The sequence below is a fragment of the Lagopus leucura genome, unplaced genomic scaffold (genome assembly GCF_019238085.1).
Source record: "Lagopus leucura isolate 7727_CA_CO unplaced genomic scaffold, USGS_WTPT01 Super-Scaffold_100002, whole genome shotgun sequence".
Taxonomy (NCBI): domain Eukaryota; kingdom Metazoa; phylum Chordata; class Aves; order Galliformes; family Phasianidae; genus Lagopus; species Lagopus leucura.
The window spans coordinates 23,106,041-23,123,692 of NW_024962263.1; the positions used below are offsets into that span (position 1 = coordinate 23,106,041).

Consider the following 17,652-nt stretch of genomic DNA (forward strand, 5'->3'; position numbering starts at 1 on the left):
TGCCAGTATGACCAATATCACTACTGGCTGGACCTGCAGCACAGTACTGACAAGCTCTCATCTGTGGAAACAGGACAGAAGGAACCCCTAGAACTTTAATTCCACAGCACTGAGGTCCAGAGGAGGAGGTAGAACGCTCTGGCTGCCAAAGTTCTGTATTTTCAGTATGCTCCAGCAGTTATCATTTTCTGCTTCAGTATTTTAAAAAATGTCTCATTATCAGATGCAAAAAATGCCATAGAAAGATGTCTTCACGATTTTCTAGGGCTAAGCAAAATAAATTACTATGTTCCTTTGCACAGCTGAACAACTTGTGTTATGTTAATTCCAAAGACAAAATTCAGCTTAGCACAAGAATAACAATATCTAAATGCATGAGCCTTGAGCTTCAATAATCTAGTCCAATGCCTTGAATGCTGCAAATAACAGAACTTCACCTAGTCACTGTTTCTCTGAAGGCAAAAGTCTCTGCTGTGAACAGAAACCGCTCACAAAATAACTTTTCTGGTTTGTTTTGTTGACTTTTTTCCCCCTAGATAGATGTCAACCAATGGACACTTCTCAGACTTTCTCCCTTTAACATCAATCTTTATAATTGCTACATTTGAACTTTTTTTTCATTTTTAAAATGAAATCATTGAAAAAAAGTATAGAATTGCTGAGGTTATTTAGCTATGCTAGAATTGTATTTACTTACAACGATTGTTTAATTGCTCACCTATATTTGTACACTCTTGAACAGATTTCTGTAGCAAAATTTCAAGCAGTAATTCAGAATTTCCTTGGTTTACAAGATTTAGGATCAAAATTGCTCAACTTGCTGATGTATTTTAGAAAGGAGGAATAAAAAAAGAGGAAGTTTTCACATTCATTGAGCAAATTTATCACTTAAAGAAGTACAGGGGAAAAGAAGTTTCAGGTAAGAATTTATCATTCAGTCAGTATGAGGATTATCAATCAGGAGATTCCATTGTTCTAGCTGATATTGATAAAATTACAGATATTCCTGCATCTGACCTGGAGAAAAATGTGAGCGCTGTTAGACTGCAAATTAAAAATGAAGACTGTAGATACTTTTTCCACCTGTAAATGAGATATGCACCAAAAGAACTTGGTGAAACACTTCCTAGCAGGCTATTTTACACACAGCTCTTGAGTTCTATTGGGAAGGACCACTCTTTGATAAATCCGTCATGCCCACCTGGTCTGTTAGGTAGATGGCAGGTCTCTGGAATAGCAGAGAGAGTAGCCCTACAGAGGTGAAACCAGTGAGACTAGCAGAAGGAAAATCTGAGACAAAATCTGTGACAAATGATTGGAAAATACGTAAGAAAAAATCGTTGATCAGTAATTCTGTATTGATCAATATGAGTTTCTAAGCATCATGCTGAACTTCATTTCCCCTGTAATGTGAGCAATTTAAATCCAGCCCATGTCTGGTACAACTCTGGTAGTTCGGCCCTGCAAAAAGTTCAGGAAACAACAGCTGGCAGCAGAACGGCACTTGGGGGGTGTGATCGTTAAATTTAGATCCATAACAGTACTGGCTGAACTATGCTGATTTATTTTACTGATTCTGGCCTTACACACAACATTTTTTTGGTAAATTTTATGCTTTTTTTTGCATATTTCCTAAGAAAATGGAGAATAAGATGATAGAATGTAATCATTTCTAGAAAGCATGCAAGAAGAGCAAAACATCTCAGCAGCATTAGCTATTGTTTTCATTCTAAGCAGAGCTGGCAGAACACGGTTCAGCGTTTACAATTTCCCAAGTAGAAATAATAGGCATTTGTAGTATAAAAGGTGACTAACATATTGCCTTTTCATCTGAACGTGTTAAATCTGATATAACAGATACCAGATCTGCCCAGCACCGTTGTGACTAATAACTTATTTTGAATATTCAACTTATTACAACATATCCTGTGCTGTATTTTCACACACAAAAACCTGCCTCAGAGTTTAATAAATTGAATGCTGTCTCTCTGAGCGAGAGCAAAGAATTGGTGTGAGAATTAATTGTGACAGCTGTGTTACAGATGAAAGACAGTGTCACAAGAGCTGTCACACTTTCACACACTAGCAGAAATTGGAACATTTGACTGCAGACCTCTTGTTTACACGAAGCCAATGAATCATATCCTCTATAGTTCTGTCACTGTTCTTTTCATTCTGCATTCAAACACAACATTTTATTAACACTGGTATTAGAAGAAAACGAAGTCAAGAGAAACAAACAACCCTCAGATTTGGAGTTTTTTTCCACAGACTTTTTTCACTCAGACTCAAAGAGCCGTAAGTTCAACTCCAAGGAACAGGCTGTGCAGCTGACAGGGAACACGCTAACCTAAGATTCAGGAGGGCTGATTTTTGACAGAGACCCAAGCTTATGCTTTAAGTACTTTCTAATGGTCCTATTGTTGATTAAAGGGACTAAAACACTTTTACAATGACTACTGTAACACCAAACTTTTGAATTCTGTGGTACAATTTGTAAGCCTAAGCCAGGAGTTTAAACTCCTACAAAACACATGCAAGCAACGAGTCAATTCAGCTTATACTGTACATAACTGTTTTTTCTTAAGCTAGAATAATGATCAAAGAATCAACAGGAAAAACTCAAATGAGTATTGCATTTTTAATTTTACCATTCCTTGTAGTGCTTATTACCCTTCACAAAGGATCACAATAAAATGGCCATGAGCTCCCATTCAGTTATCATGTTCAAAGGAAAGAACACTGCACTGAGCCATATAAATATGCCTTTAGGCTCTCAGAGTTCAGTGCTGGTCTCTCCTGTGGTACTTTCTTCATTCAAGAAAATGTACAATCATCATACTATACGCTATTTTAAGGTAAGACATTTTTAAATCTTTCTAGTCAAAGCTTTTCTGCTGCACATGAAATATTTAAAGAGTCATTGGCTTTGAGAAAGAGCAAATCTGAATGACTTTTTAAATGCAGTGCCTAAGGGACTGAGCTAAAGGAAGGAGTTCTGAATGCCACATTCTATTTTCTGCGCTATTTGCTTATTAACCTGTCCCTGCACAGTTTAAAAGTAGAAATATTATCTAGAGACTGACTGGAAACCCTGAAGTATTTTTATGATGAGGCTCAGAAATGCTCTCCTTAGCTTCACAGCACTTGCACGTTCCTGGACACACTCTTTTCTGGAGAAAAGGAGGTGCAGGGGAGACCTTATCGCTCTCCACAACTCCCTGAAAGGAGGCTGTGGTGAAGTGGGGGTCGGCCTATTCTCACAGATAACTAGCGAGAGGACAAGAGAGAACAGCCTCAAGTTGCACCTGGGGAAGTTCAGGCTGGAAATTGGGAATAATTCTTTTCAGAGAGTGGTGAGGTACTAGAACAGGTTCCCCAGGAAGGTGGTGGAGTCATGGTCCCTAGAGGTGTTCAAGAAAGATGTGGCATTGAGGGCATGGTGATGGGTTGTCAGATGGACTAGATGAACTCAGAGGTCTTTCCCAACCTTAATGATTTTATGATTCTATGATTCTAAATAACTCTACTCCTTTTGTGTGTATAATTGGCTCTTCTTTGGTGTGGTGCCTTGCATCCATCTTGGGAGCCTTCTGGTAAGCACTGATGGACACCGAACGTGTGCTTAAAGCAAGTTTGTTTGGAGTGTTGGAGCCATGGAACACTGGTTCCATGACCAGGCTGTCAATGACAGCATACCACAATCACCGTGGAATTAGGTGCTCCAGCAATTAGTCTCTACACTCCAAACTGCTCACACTAAGCACAGATAACTGGTCTAAACTTCCTTGCTATAAAGATCCATTGGGAATGTATGGCCCTGGAATCATAAAATTCTGGAAACATAAAGCACTGCAGCACATCAAGTCCTGTCCTTCCCTCCTAGCACCACACTGGTGGCTCATCTATCACCATAAGGATAGAATGTAACTCTGTTCAATTTCCCTGGTTTTAGTGGGTAGGGTATTTCCCTGAGAAGTCTGAACACAGTACCTTTTAATGATGATAAACTTGCCACTGCAGAGCTTCTGTTGGATCTTGCTGTAGCTGCCAAAGTGCCTCTATGAGTTCTCACCACTTTAACCTTAATTTACAAGCAGACTACTACTGAACAGTGAAACTGAAAGGCCTTGATCTTTTCATTTCTACGTGCATAAGAGAAACATTCACTTCAGAGGTAAGATTCCAAGTAGAGAAAATAATTTCCAAGAGTGCTTGCACTGGTAATCCTGTCCTTGTTGTCTGGAATAAAAAATCTTTGTAAATATCTTGAGTGTACATGGTCTTTTTGACTATTAAGTACCAGTGTCAATTGCCTTGAAGTAAAATACAAATCCATGCACACAAAGATAGTGTCTCACTCTTTATATGGTGGTATGGTAATGGATTCAACTCTCACTGTGGTGATATTCAGAAATAAAAGGAAAAAAAAGAAATGAAAGAAAAGAGAAGGGGGAGAAAAAAAAAGAGAAGGGGGAGAAAAAAAGAGAAGGGGGAGAAAAAAAAAGAGAAGGGGGAGAAAAAAAAAAGAGAAGGGGGAGAAAAAAAAGAAAAGGGGGAGAAAAAAAGAAAAGGGGGAAGAGTGAAAAGAAAAAGGATGAGAAGATGAAAAGGAAAAGCAAAACGAAGAAGAAACATGCATAGGGACAAATAGGTAATTAGTGTCTAAAAGACATATTTCAGGATATATGACAATTTTAGCTAGGGTTTATGAAGATCTAATGTCCATGGATGAGTAAGTGTTTCTATGAGAATTCTCAGACATTCCTGCACTCAGTCTGTTTGCCTGAGATTGATATTGGCTTATATACATAAAAGATATGATCTGCAAGTCTGTACCCTTATTATTTCTGCTACCACTGTATCACACTGTTTGATGGAAACATTTCTATTCTTATTTAATCACCACTATTATCACTCTGTAACAGATTGAGCTGGATTGTGCTGCAGTGCAGCTGAACAGTAAAATCAACTAATAATAAACGCAAAGTGAAAGAGTGAGCACAAATATCTTCTTACAGTATTGTAATTAAATTCTGGAAGAGCTAGTAATTTTAACAGTACAGCCTGCATTTTTTTTCATTTACCAAGGAAATTAAAATCAAACAGACAAGCTTATTCAAGGTTGACTTCTGCCTGCTTTACTCTGCAGTTTTGACAGCCATTTATAATCCGTAGAGACTGAGCGGGTGAAGTGTCAAATATTGAGACAAGATTAGAATGTAGTAAAAGCCACATGTCCTAGTTTGAACTTTAGATTTTGCCAGCACTGCAGAATCTCGTAACCGCCTTGTTAATACTTAGACTACTGCTCTAAGTTCCTGGAGCAGGTGCAGCTATCAAGATGGCAGTGGGCGGGTTCATGTGAGGGCACCTCTGGGAAAAGATATGTAACAAAGGGTAAGAAAGGATAAGAAAACAGAGGAGGGTGGAAGAAAATAAGGGAAAAAACAGCAAAGTGACCACCATGGTTGGAGGAGGAGGAGGTGCTCCATGGTGGAGCAGATACCCACACTGCAATCCTTGGAGGACCCATGTCAAAGGAGGTGAATATTTCCTGAGGTAATGGTGGTCCATGAAGAGTCTACTTCAGGGCAGTGGAAAAGCGTGAAGGGAAAGAAGCAGAGAGAAAACACTGCTTACTGGCCATAAGACCCTCTTATGTCTGTTCGTGCTGTTTGGGGGAAGGAAGATATTTTTGGGAGGAATTTCCCCAAGTCAAGTCTGTTTTGTCAATGATAACAAGTGGTAAGAGATCTTCATTCCTTTATCTTGATCCACAAATTGTCTCATCCTATTTTCTCCCCAGTCATGCAAGGAGGTGAGATAGGTGCTTCATCCTTATCCAGAGCTCTCCTATCACAGCCCTTTAGTCACAGACAGGATGAAACCCTGTTCTTTTTTGTGACTTTTAAAAATAGATATATTCAGCAATTCTAAACTCTGTAATTATGTGCAGGTGTGTATACACAAACATAGCTGCCATTAAGTACATGCATTATGGAAGGGAATCCAAAAATGCACCCTTAAGAAAAAGAGATAGGAAAAAAACAAAACAAGAGATGATCAAGATTAGGATGATAAAGCTTGATTTCTCTAAACAGATTGCAATATAATGTTAATGTCCAGATATTGATACTTGTTGGATTGACAATTCCAAGCTTTTTATTCTAAAAATTAATCATTTGCAGTTATGGGTCAGATACTGCAACAAACATGTAACTGAAATATAACAGTTTGTGACTGTGGTTAAAGCTGCAAAACAGTACTTAGATTACTGACATACAATAAAAGATTTTAGGAAAAGAAAAGGGAAAACAAACTTACTAATTCTTGTTGGTAGTTTCTGCCTCTCACCCATCACCTTACAGAACTATGTCCATTCCAGTGAAGGAAAGACAGCACTGCAGCAATTATGGTAGTAACTTACTTGTTTGAAAGGCTTCTTAACATAGCTTCTACATTAGAGCAGCTGAACTCATAAAGACAAACATAAATAATTCCTCTTCAAACTGTTTAGGTTACAACATGGCATCTTAGAGGTCAACAGGAATGCTGTAATAGGTCTCAATTTCTGAGAATTGTTTAAGACGTTGGTATAAAAACTCATAAAAATTAGGTGCTAGATATTATTCAAGTGGCACAATTCCTCAACTGTGACTTGAGAAATTTGCTTAGCCATCCATTTAAAAGCAAAAGAAATATGTTTGTATTCCTCCTAAACTACATTATAAATCAAATCCCCATGAGTGTTCACGTCCTTGATACCAGTTCTCTGGCATCTTTTTATTTTGTGCAGAAAAGACTGACTTTCCCTTGAAGTAAATTTTATTTTTCACTTCATTATTCAACAGCACCACCTTTACTCCATTTTTTTCTGTTATGCCAGTAACAAATAGCAATCAAGCATGACATTACATGAGAACTAACTTTTGCAATTAAGTAATAACAATACCTCTGGAACCTCACTCCAAGGATTTAAAAACATTTGAAAATATTGTTTCATTATACTTTAGATTAATTCCCTACCTCACTTGAAAGGCAACTGAAATGCAGAGTAATTACATTTTCTTAAGAAACACGTCCTGGTTATTTACAAGAGGAAGAAGGAGAAATTAAGAAATCTTACATTCTCGCTTTCTTGGTTCCATTGCCAAACCACCTTTCCTCATTGTTTTACTACGTGATGACCGAATTGCCTTTCTCATGTGCAAGTTCCACTTCTTTATATGAAAGTTCTTTCAGCTTTTTCTCATGGGAAATTGTGGAAAATGCAAAGATGGTAAAGAAGTGAGGATTAACTGCACCCGAGCCTTCAGAGATAGTAGCAATGCATATCCCTCTAATTAAGGGGAGAGTGGAAAGCTGAATCTTTCATTTTCTTGTCTCTGTTAAAATGGATCACAATGACAGAACCAGTGGAACAACACATTACGTTTTCCGCATTCCAATGTCTGACAGCCCTCACCACAAGAAAGTCTCTTCTGGTAGTCAGATGAATTTTTTGATGTGCTTTAATTTGTGTGCGCTGCCTCCTACCCTGCCAGCGGGCAGGGCTGAAAAGAGCCTGGCTCCTTCATCTTCATTCCCTACCATCAGGTGTTTAGACAGACTGATAAGATTGCCTCTGAGATTTCTCCCGACAGAACAATCCCACAGCATTCCCAATTTAAGGCTCGGTACGCCAGCTTAGTGTACTGCTCTTCAGTTGCAGTCAATAATTGGACACAAAACAGAAACTGGACTTCATCTTGACTCACATGTCTGAGGCTTGGGAAAGTAAGCATGTTCTGCTTCAAAAGGCCAAAAAATAATAATAATTTGGAACATGAGTAGAAAGATTTTCTGCTGTTGTAGTAAGTCACTTACTTGACAAGAACAGTGTTAAGTAAGATATAAAACGAGCTTAAATATTAAGTAAACACTGAACATAAATACAGGCATAGACATTCTAGATTATATGTCAAATTCAAATTGCATTTACTTTATCACAAATTCTGAAATATTCTTTCTTTATGGATTTATACATTGGATCTATTTGAGAATAACTGAAAGGAGCAAAGTAATAGTTGTTAATTAAACTTTGAAGTGTAAATTTTGAAAGTTTGCACAAATCCTGGATTCCCAAATTGCGCGTATTATCAGGTTCACGAGGAAGCATTTTAGCAACACATGTACTACTCAACAGCAAAATTTTACTATAAAAATTCAATATGTCAAATTGTCACCATGAAACGCACTCTAAACTCAGAAAAGGTCTTTTACAATACTTAAAAATAAACAAATATGCAGTGCCCCAGTTTAAAGCATTTTTTAAAAAAGGTCATTTCCTACAAGGACAATAGCAAAAAACTCAGAAAAGCCAACCAAATAGTAATGCAGACCTCTCAGAGGATCCATCTTTATGGGGGAAAGAGAGTATCTTTAACGTAGGCAGACAATCACTGCAGTGGCATTTTCTGATTTTCATATAAATGAGAACAATTTACAGTAAGTTAGCAGGGACAAAACCATGTGCTCAGAGGCCTGAAGACGCATGTTACTCTCAGAGCGACTTGGGAAAATTTGGATATGTCATTTAAAAGAAACTATTAACTTCTAGATTGGATTCCTTTAATACCTACCAAAAGCTGTCCAGCAAAGCAGATAAATAAAATGAAAGCGAGCAAGAGAAATGCGGCCCCAAATGAAATTCCAAGAATAGATGTTCTGCAAGAAAGAAGAAAACATATATTAATGTCTAATGTACACATTTGTAGCACGGCCTTTCTTTGTCTACAATGCAGATAATGATACAAAAATTCCCATGTGTAGGCTGCAACTCCAAACATCAAAACCATGGAAAAAACATTTCAGTTCTTACTAGAATGACATGCATTTTTCCCACTTTTTTCTTTTTTTTTAATCTCCCACATATCAAAGAACAGCTTTCAAAATATTATTATTAACATTAAAGCTATACTTTCCTTTTTTACAGTTTTTGTGAAAGAATGCTCACATCAGTATTCTCTATCACTTTGCAAAACTATTATGATAGTAGTAATTTTCATACAGATAATTTAACTGGTAGAGTTGCATTAATAGCATTAAGGTTAGTTTGTTTTACTTTAAAAACTGTGTTAAAGAAGAACCTTAATGCTGCATTTTTTTGTTGATGATGTTGATTCTAGATAGAAGAGTCTGCTAAATTTGTAAGATAAATTTGTTAGGTGTTAGGGGTGAAACTCCTCCCTGAAGGCTGGAAAAGCAGTAGTACAGGGGAATGATATCCAGTTTTCTGTGTCTTGTAGCTAGAAACTGTGGCATCTGTGACACCTTTGATGCTACATCCTGTTAGCTCATTTCCCAAATAAGTAGGAATTCAACACCTTTGAAAACTCCATTTTGTACCAAATCTGACTGGTTGGCCAGTTCTGAAGTATCAAAGGACAGGCAGCATGATAGGATAGAAGACAACACCACGAAGAAAAGAAAAACAAACAGGTTTATAATGAAAAAGAAAAGTCCCAAACAAACAACAACAGCTCAACAAATAAACATGTAACTGAATAATCTAGACCTGAAATCATCCTTACTCAGCATCCTAACTTACCCTTTTCTTATGTACTCTTAATAGGAAAGTCTATCAAGATAGCACTGGGACTCAGTAACCAGAAATAGGGATGCAGAAAAAATCTGTAAATGCATACATTCTGCAAATGTTGAATATCTCTATACAAACACCACAGCACAGCATAATTGCTCCACCAGGAGCTATGTGAAAGCTACTTAGCATGGCTGCCTAGGGAAAGATGCAGTCAGACCTAATTACATTTATAATGCATGCCAAGAGGAGATGAGAAGTTCTAGACCAACTGAGTTAAGAAAGGACATCAGACATGGTCATGATGGTCTTCATCTGAGAGTCTGCTTTCAGCTTTAACCACTGATTTGACATCTTTGCAAAATTTCAAAGTATCTCTCAATCACTTTCAGCCCCAGCAAACATTTTATTTTAGCAAAACTTGAGTAGCATTTAATCATTTATTAGTTTTCTTTTAATTACTAATTTTTAATTCAGTAATATAATATTTTAAGTTAGCTCTTCCATAAACCTATGATTCAGAATTTAAAGATATTTTTATTAAAGGGTACATCCTTGTTCTTTAGAAATGACATCTGAATTCAAATATATACACTTTAGATGCTACAATACTAAAAATGAAGGAGTAGAACTCCTTGGAGGTAACTCTTAGATTATGTACAAATACTGGAAAATATTTTGACCTGTTTTAATGACAGTGTTATAGATGTTGAGCTATTTTCAGGAAAGAACAAAAAGGCATTAACTTCACAAACCAATCTGATGCCATATTGCTGCTATTAAAAGCATTTTGGAGAATAATTTATGAGCTTCCTTGCCAATCACACAGAGAACCTTTTTCATGCTAAGTATTCAACAAGTTTTTGGTTGGGGAGAACAGCTGATGAAAACAAACAACTGGCATTTACAGACCGTGTTCACCTTGAAATGATGTTTCTTTTAGAAATTATCTGAAAATCCTTATTGCTTCGGAATGCTTGTTGTCCAAGAATTTCTCATAAAGAAATATTAAATAAATAATATAAAATATTATAATTATCAGTTAAGTTTGGAGTGTTCTCTTATAGGAGACATTTAGGTGCTCCTGAGAGAAACTTGAGGGCAGAAGAAATAAAATGAACATACAGGAAGGAAAGCTTATGCAGAGAGTGCTTAACAATGGGGCAACAGACAAGAACAAAAGGTCTGAGCAGATATTCTACACAGACTGACAAAGATCGATGATGTTGTCAGAGTGGCACAGGAATAAGGATAACATTGAAAGCTGAACAAGAATGATCACTGGGGCAGAGAGAAAAGGGCCGATGATAGCTTTGTAAAAGGAAAAAGGGTATCTTAGAGACCAGAGCAACAAGTACAGAGGAAAAACAGTTCCAAGTTCTTTGCTCCCCACACCCACTTCTTTTCTGGAAACAGTAGAACTTCTTGTTTCAGTTACGCTAAGCTGAAATGATTTCATGCCGCTCCTAGAAGGAAAGAAGTGGGATGAAGATGCTATAATGGGAGGCAAAACACTAAAAATTAAGTGCCTGCATAAATAAGTCTCATTTGAGGCAATGACCATAGGGAAGTCATAACACGCACTTACTATTTTTTAATGCAACATTAAAAAAAACAGTAAACTACTCTTGCCTTTATTGTGCAGTCATAAAAAGGAATCACTGCAATGCACTGCACTGACAGATGCACACAAACTACTGTGTCACAGGAGCACTCAGGAACCCAAAAGACTTAACTTTTTACCTGCCTCTTCCTATTCTTCAGTGCCCTCATTTGTGAAATGTCTGTTCCCTGTTACAGTACCTGCTGGGGATACTGACAGGACAAACCTTGACAATAATCTACTGACGGTCAGAATCTGACCTTGAGGGAATTAAACACAAGAATTTCCTAGGCTTCAGACACTTCTAAGTCTAAATAATTCACTGTTAACAAAATTAAAAGGTGGACATATTTTTCTGGTTTTATCAAGTACAAATATGTTTTGAATAATTTATTTTTATGAGGCAGTATGAGATTGGAAAAAAATATATGTTTGTGCATAGTTCTCTCTTGTTCATAACATAAGAACTGAAAAATAAAGATTCATCATGAAGACAAATGCAGTGAAAAAATAAGAAAAGAATGTAATCATAGAGAAAAGAATGTATTCCTTCCCACTTCTGTAACTTTTAGGAAAACATGTGACCCATGGTTCACGCACCTGCATAGACACAGCTTTCCACGATACTGACATTCATGTTTTTGACTGCTTGATTGTAAATTCTTGAGTGATAAAATCATGATGAAGGAATTATACAAGACAATATTGAATTCAGATGTTTTTTGTAACTAATAGTAGCTACACTTTTTGTGATTTGACTGATGTCACTGATTGACTCAATGACTATGCAGGCTGACTGCATGGCAGTTTCTTTGTTTAGGAAAAATAATTTGAATATTGTGATTACACTACAGGGTGTTCCTTTTGTAGCTGTTTATTTCTTAATTGGATGCAGCATTTAAAAAAGGCAGTAATAATGCTTTTCTTTCTGCTGTAATGTCTCAAATTTTGTATGCCCGCTTTTTGATGAGGTTTTTAAGGACCTCCTTTTTCTGCAAAGAAATTCACCTGCGTTTAATAGGAAATACCACACCAAGACCTAACCCTCTTCCAGGGATAGGATGGATGATTGTTAGCTTGTCACGACTCAGGACAAAAGGACGTAAGTTCTTAAACACAGCAGCCTCAGAGAGAAAGAAAACTTGGGATGAATTTTAAATGTCATCCCAATCAAATTCCCTACCTGAATAGCACAATGAGTACCTCCTGTTCAATAGAAACGGATTTATATCAAGTTAGCAGAATGCATTTAAAAAAAACAACTATTAAGTTCACGTCAATTGACAGTTTCACTAAATAGAGAAGTTAGGATTCTTGTGAATCGCCACAGGTATTTCTGTCACCTCATAAGCCAAGAAGACTAAAAAGCCACTGAAGGCCAGTTCCAAGGAAATGATCTGCTATGTCGTAATGGCACAATAAAGACACCATGGCACATTCAAGTCCAAGATATTGCTCTTATTTGTAATTACTAATTTAAGTTTACTGTGAAAACATTGCACTAGTTTCTAGACCACAGGAAAAATGAAACGTTAATCAACGACTCTAGCCTTGCAAGAAATGTCTCATGATCTTGCACACACTGCTTATATTCTTGCAACATGCTGGATGTTACTCACTATCAAGCATTTCCAAATCTACTTTAAAGCGGCAGGTGGTGTACATGCACAGAAATCAATAATATTACACTGCTGTAAAGCCAGATTAATAGTGAATCCATAAAATCCAATGACAGATGAAGTTTTTCTGTCTGTCTTCATTAAATCACCATTTAAAAATTCTGCAGAGCTTTTAGAAAGAAATACTAGATACAATTTTAAACTAACCAATAATCTGTGCTGTTTTCTTCATATGTGCACATTTGTTTTTCCTGGGAGGAAATAACATCTGTAGCAGTTCAGTCTGTTTGACTGGAGTTTGAACTTTATTTCCAGTGCAGAATACCTAACTGTCAACAAGAATGGCTAACTGCCTAACATTTTCTACTGCTGTTATTACTGCTTCCTAGTTATAGACAAGTAGGCAGACACGGCTGCCCAATCTACATCTGTGCAATAATCCAGAAGAGAACTGTTTTGCACCTGATTTTTTATAGAATTTTTAAATAAATACATCTCTGTAAGCAATTCAGGTAAAATTATAATATAACAAAAGCAATTTTACTTTCCAGAAATACCCTTACATCAGTGATTTTTTTAAAGTATTTTTTTAAATCTGAAACACGCACTGAGATTTTCCAGCAGAGCTCCAGATGCTTGCATAAAACCTTGCTTTTCTTATTACAATTTTTGCTTATTTGAAATTAATTCACAGAGCCCTTGAAGCTGGACATAATTCATATGCTAATATCTGTTTTCTAACCTGCTTGAGCAAGGCAGCTGGACCAAATGATCTCCAGAGGTCCCTTCCAAACTCAGACACTGTGATTTTATACTCTTGCTCTTCTAATTTAACAAGCAGCCCTATCAGAGGACTATGAATAATTTACATTTTTTGTAATGAAAAGGACAAATTATTGTATCTTTTGTTCTGATACTAGAAAGACAGCGTATGGTTTTACAAGTTAGAGAACACTTTCCTTAGTTGAACATATTTCCCAAGTGTTCTAATTTCAAGTATCTGATACATTTTAATGAGCTACACATTTGGTTCAGTAGACTTAACAAGCATATAGTAAAATGAATATATTACTTCATATATGGTAAATAATAAAGGTACATTCATTTTTGTGACTGAAATCAAAACATAAAAACACATTTGTAAGTGATAATATTGGACGAGACTAATTAGATTCATGTTTTGTTTTTGGTATGATACCTAAATTCAGACTGAGCCACAGAAAGGATACTGCTGAACTCTTTCCTTCTAAGACTGACCCTTTGTGGCCTGTGTCTGTAAATTAGAAACTAATGGAAAACCCATTGCAAAGAAAATGCTTTAACATCCGAAAAGAAGCCTGTAAAAATTTATATGTGTTATAAAACAAGTCTGCAGGATAAAAATTCCTTTTGGCTTTGAATTAAAACACAAGTACTACAGCACGAGAGAGCAGTCCCTCATCTGAATTGTAAAAACTACTCCCACAAGCACTGTGCAGAAAAAAAAGGCTGAATACTGAATCTGAGCCTGAGATCTGAATCTGAGAGAACATGCAGTGTTTGCTTTGGAGACAACTGCTATCAAACTAACAAACACCGAGTGTCCATTATGGAAACAATTAACAGCAAAATTGCATTTTCAGAAATCTAGTAAAATATTATTTATTGGAACTGCATTCCAATTTCCTTGGGCTTTCTAGAAAATGCATAGACAGAAAGGGCAGTTGATTCTGGCTGGTATAAAAACAGATTATCTCACAATCATTCCTCTCATATAAATAAATTCTGATGGCAATAATTACTTCATCAATTGATATTTTTTAAGCTAGTTTTAAAAAGAGAAATTCTTCAAATAGTAACAATAATTGTATGTAGAACAGAGCAGTATTATCACAGCAATGTGTTAAATACAAGCAATTAATCACAGTTTCAACTCTGCAATCCCCTTTATCCCACTTTAAAGCCCAATGCTCTGGCTTATTTAACATGCAATTGTAGTCTCATAAATCCATAGTTTGTATTACTTTTCTTTGCACATATGGATTCATGTCATCATCACACATTTTTAAATAGAAAAACTAAAATCAATGAAGAATTGATACTAATATTGGAGCACCATGCAATGGCAGCGTTTAAAATTAGAAACAAGTATAAGATTGAAAATTGGCTACAATCCTCAATCTCTGTCCAAATTTTTTTCCATTAATTGATCTCTGTAATCTGAGAATTCAAAACACTTTTACTCATATATTTTTTTTTACACTAATATGCAAACAAACATAGGAATGTTTATGTTAAAATACCACTTACTTTGGCAATACCAGAATCTGCACAACGAAAATGCAGAAGAATATGAGACAGGCACAAGTCACATAGTACTTAAACGCAGGCAGAGTGGTTGCTCTGTACTGGAAAAAGAAAGAGCAAATATTACAAACGCAATTTTCAAAACAGATAAAACATCACCCAACTGAAATTCCAGTTTTAAGATGCAGATATGCACAGGCTCATTTCAGCCACAGTAAGTTTCCTGTTGTTGATAGGTTATCATCATATCCACTTACACAAGGATTATCAGGCACAGCAGTGAAGCCTTTCACTTTTCAAAGGACAGAGTAGATAGCCATGAGAAATGGTTTGGTCTTGTTCCTCCTCAGAACAGGACTATCCCATATTCATCATAAAAAAATATAATTAAAAAATAGCATCATCATAAAAATTTTAATTATAAAAGTGTAAGTATTTCTATTATTAAGTATAGCTGACCATGCTTCCACAATCTTTCTCAGTCACTAATTCCCCAAACTGTTTTTTGAGTTAACAGTAAATATTGAGTGGGCTGGAACAGATATAAGAAACTGTTCATGTCATTTATACAGGAAACTCCTGAGTACACGAATCAACAAAGTGTAAACTGCTAACAATTTGTATAAAAGTTTTTTTTTTTTTCCAATAGCAGAGCTACCTATCATATTAATATTTAGTGGCGCTACATTATTACTTCAGTGAATGTCTGTATTAAAATGCCTTACCTATCCACTGATAATAATAAAAACTTGTTATTAGGAGAGGGTTGGTTCCATCTCCCTTGTCATTAATAAAAAAAATACTATTTACAATTCTCTAATTAGTCTGTCCAGAAACACAAGAATTAAGCAGTGAAATATTTATCAGAAGAATTTTTTATAATTTGAGATTGACACATAGATTAGATTATATTATTAGAACATATAGATAATAGAATGAAATCAATTAAGCACTCAAAAGGAAATGACCTAAAGATTGGGTCTATTGAAGTTACTTAACCTATCTGTATGGTAAGTGTTGAGTCACAGCCTGAACCACTGATTGATCACCCAGGGAAAGGACCAGCCCTGGGAGCATAGGTGAAGACAGTTCACCTGTGCAACCAGAAGGCGTGGAACCTGCACCTCTCTTAGACCTCATTTAAGGGCTGACTGCCACGGGGGAAGGATCTCTGGTTGGAGATCCCTCCCTTGTGGTGCTTTTCCCCCACAAGCTCAGATCTTTGCAGATGGGTGAGCATTCATTTCCCGTTTGTCCTTTTGCTATTCCACTCCTGTATTTCTTTCTACTGCGCTAATTTTTCCTGACGGTAACACTACCAAAGTTTATTAAAAAGGTAAAGATTCCAAGATTTGATTTATTAAAAAAAGAGTATCAAAAATTATTTCTGCGTTATTACGTTCTCAATGTGCAAACATAAAATAAAATGTGCATGAGCTACTCTTTCTAATGGTGGTGTCTTCACACTTAGTGCCAAACTCTTCCCTTGAAACTGGTGCACTTTATTTTATACGAATGCGCAGCATTTGAGTTTAGCACCCCAACAGCATTTGTTTTTAAATTCTGTGACAAATTGAAAGCAATTCTTCCCACATACCTAACTGAGTTCCAAGGCACCAAATATCACTATGCTTGCAGCAAGTTTTGTTGTTCCATCTGTTGAGTGTTTGTTATATCTCAATGGTCCTGTCCAACAATTTTGGGCCTTGAGTTGCTGTTAAAATCTCAAAAAGTTCCAACACACTTGTAAGTTCTTTTCAATGTTTTACACTTCTCCAGACATTTCCGAACAAAGCCAGGCAACTCATTCCTTAGGTTAAATAATTATTTTGCTTTATTACCTTATAGTACTTTCAGGCCCTGCAGGGTTGAAAAGTTCCTGCTTAAATCAAAATCAGGCTTCCTGCCGAGTTCTTTAGAGACAAGATTGGACTAGTGAGTCATTAGAAGACAGAACCTTAAAAACCCAGACCTGAAAAGAACAATTAGTTCTTTGTCATACTGTAACACTCAACAGTCTAAAAGAGATTAGGCTCTTACAGGGAGCATCCGCAGAGCCAAATAACTTGGCTGATTTTCTCCAGAATTCCAATTCCCTCATTGTCCAAACAGCACATACAATGGTTTGCTCTCAAGTTCTATTTTAGAACTAATCAGTTAGTACTATCCACGTAAAAATCTGTATGTGCTCCCACTCAGTGCAATCACTAAACCCTGTGGGTGAGACCACACCGGGTGTTGCTGCTTCTTTCTTATGCCACCTCTACACAGCCTTAACAAGCCTTGAATTTTTTCTCACCATAATGCATTGCCAAGGTCATACAACATGCCTTTGGCAGTCTGCCAGAAGAACTCCATTCTGCTGAGTTGTGAGAGGATGTGAAAATTATTTCAGACACTTTGAACTGAAGGTACGTGCAAAAATGATTAATTACGTCTTTGAGAATCAAGTGTGACCCAGATGATGCTTTTACCTCCATTGCACAGTATAAACATACCGTGGCAATGCTTTCCCTATTACGTTCTTATCAGGTTAACTCACTTACAAAGCCAATTGTGGT

At 36.4% G+C, this 17,652-nt stretch overlaps 1 protein-coding gene across 2 annotated transcripts in view; it reads right to left on the minus strand.

Annotated features, from left to right (window-relative positions):
- Positions 1-17,652, minus strand: part of ADCY2 (adenylate cyclase 2) — a 204,887-nt gene that overhangs the window by 41,637 nt on the left and 145,598 nt on the right. For both annotated transcript variants that reach the window (XM_042869933.1, XM_042869932.1), the window contains exons 14-15: positions 15,095-15,192; positions 8,625-8,709 (exon numbers count right to left, since the gene is read on the minus strand). In XM_042869933.1, the coding sequence (XP_042725867.1) occupies positions 8,625-8,709; positions 15,095-15,192 (183 nt within the window). The remainder of the gene's footprint in view (positions 1-8,624; positions 8,710-15,094; positions 15,193-17,652) is intronic.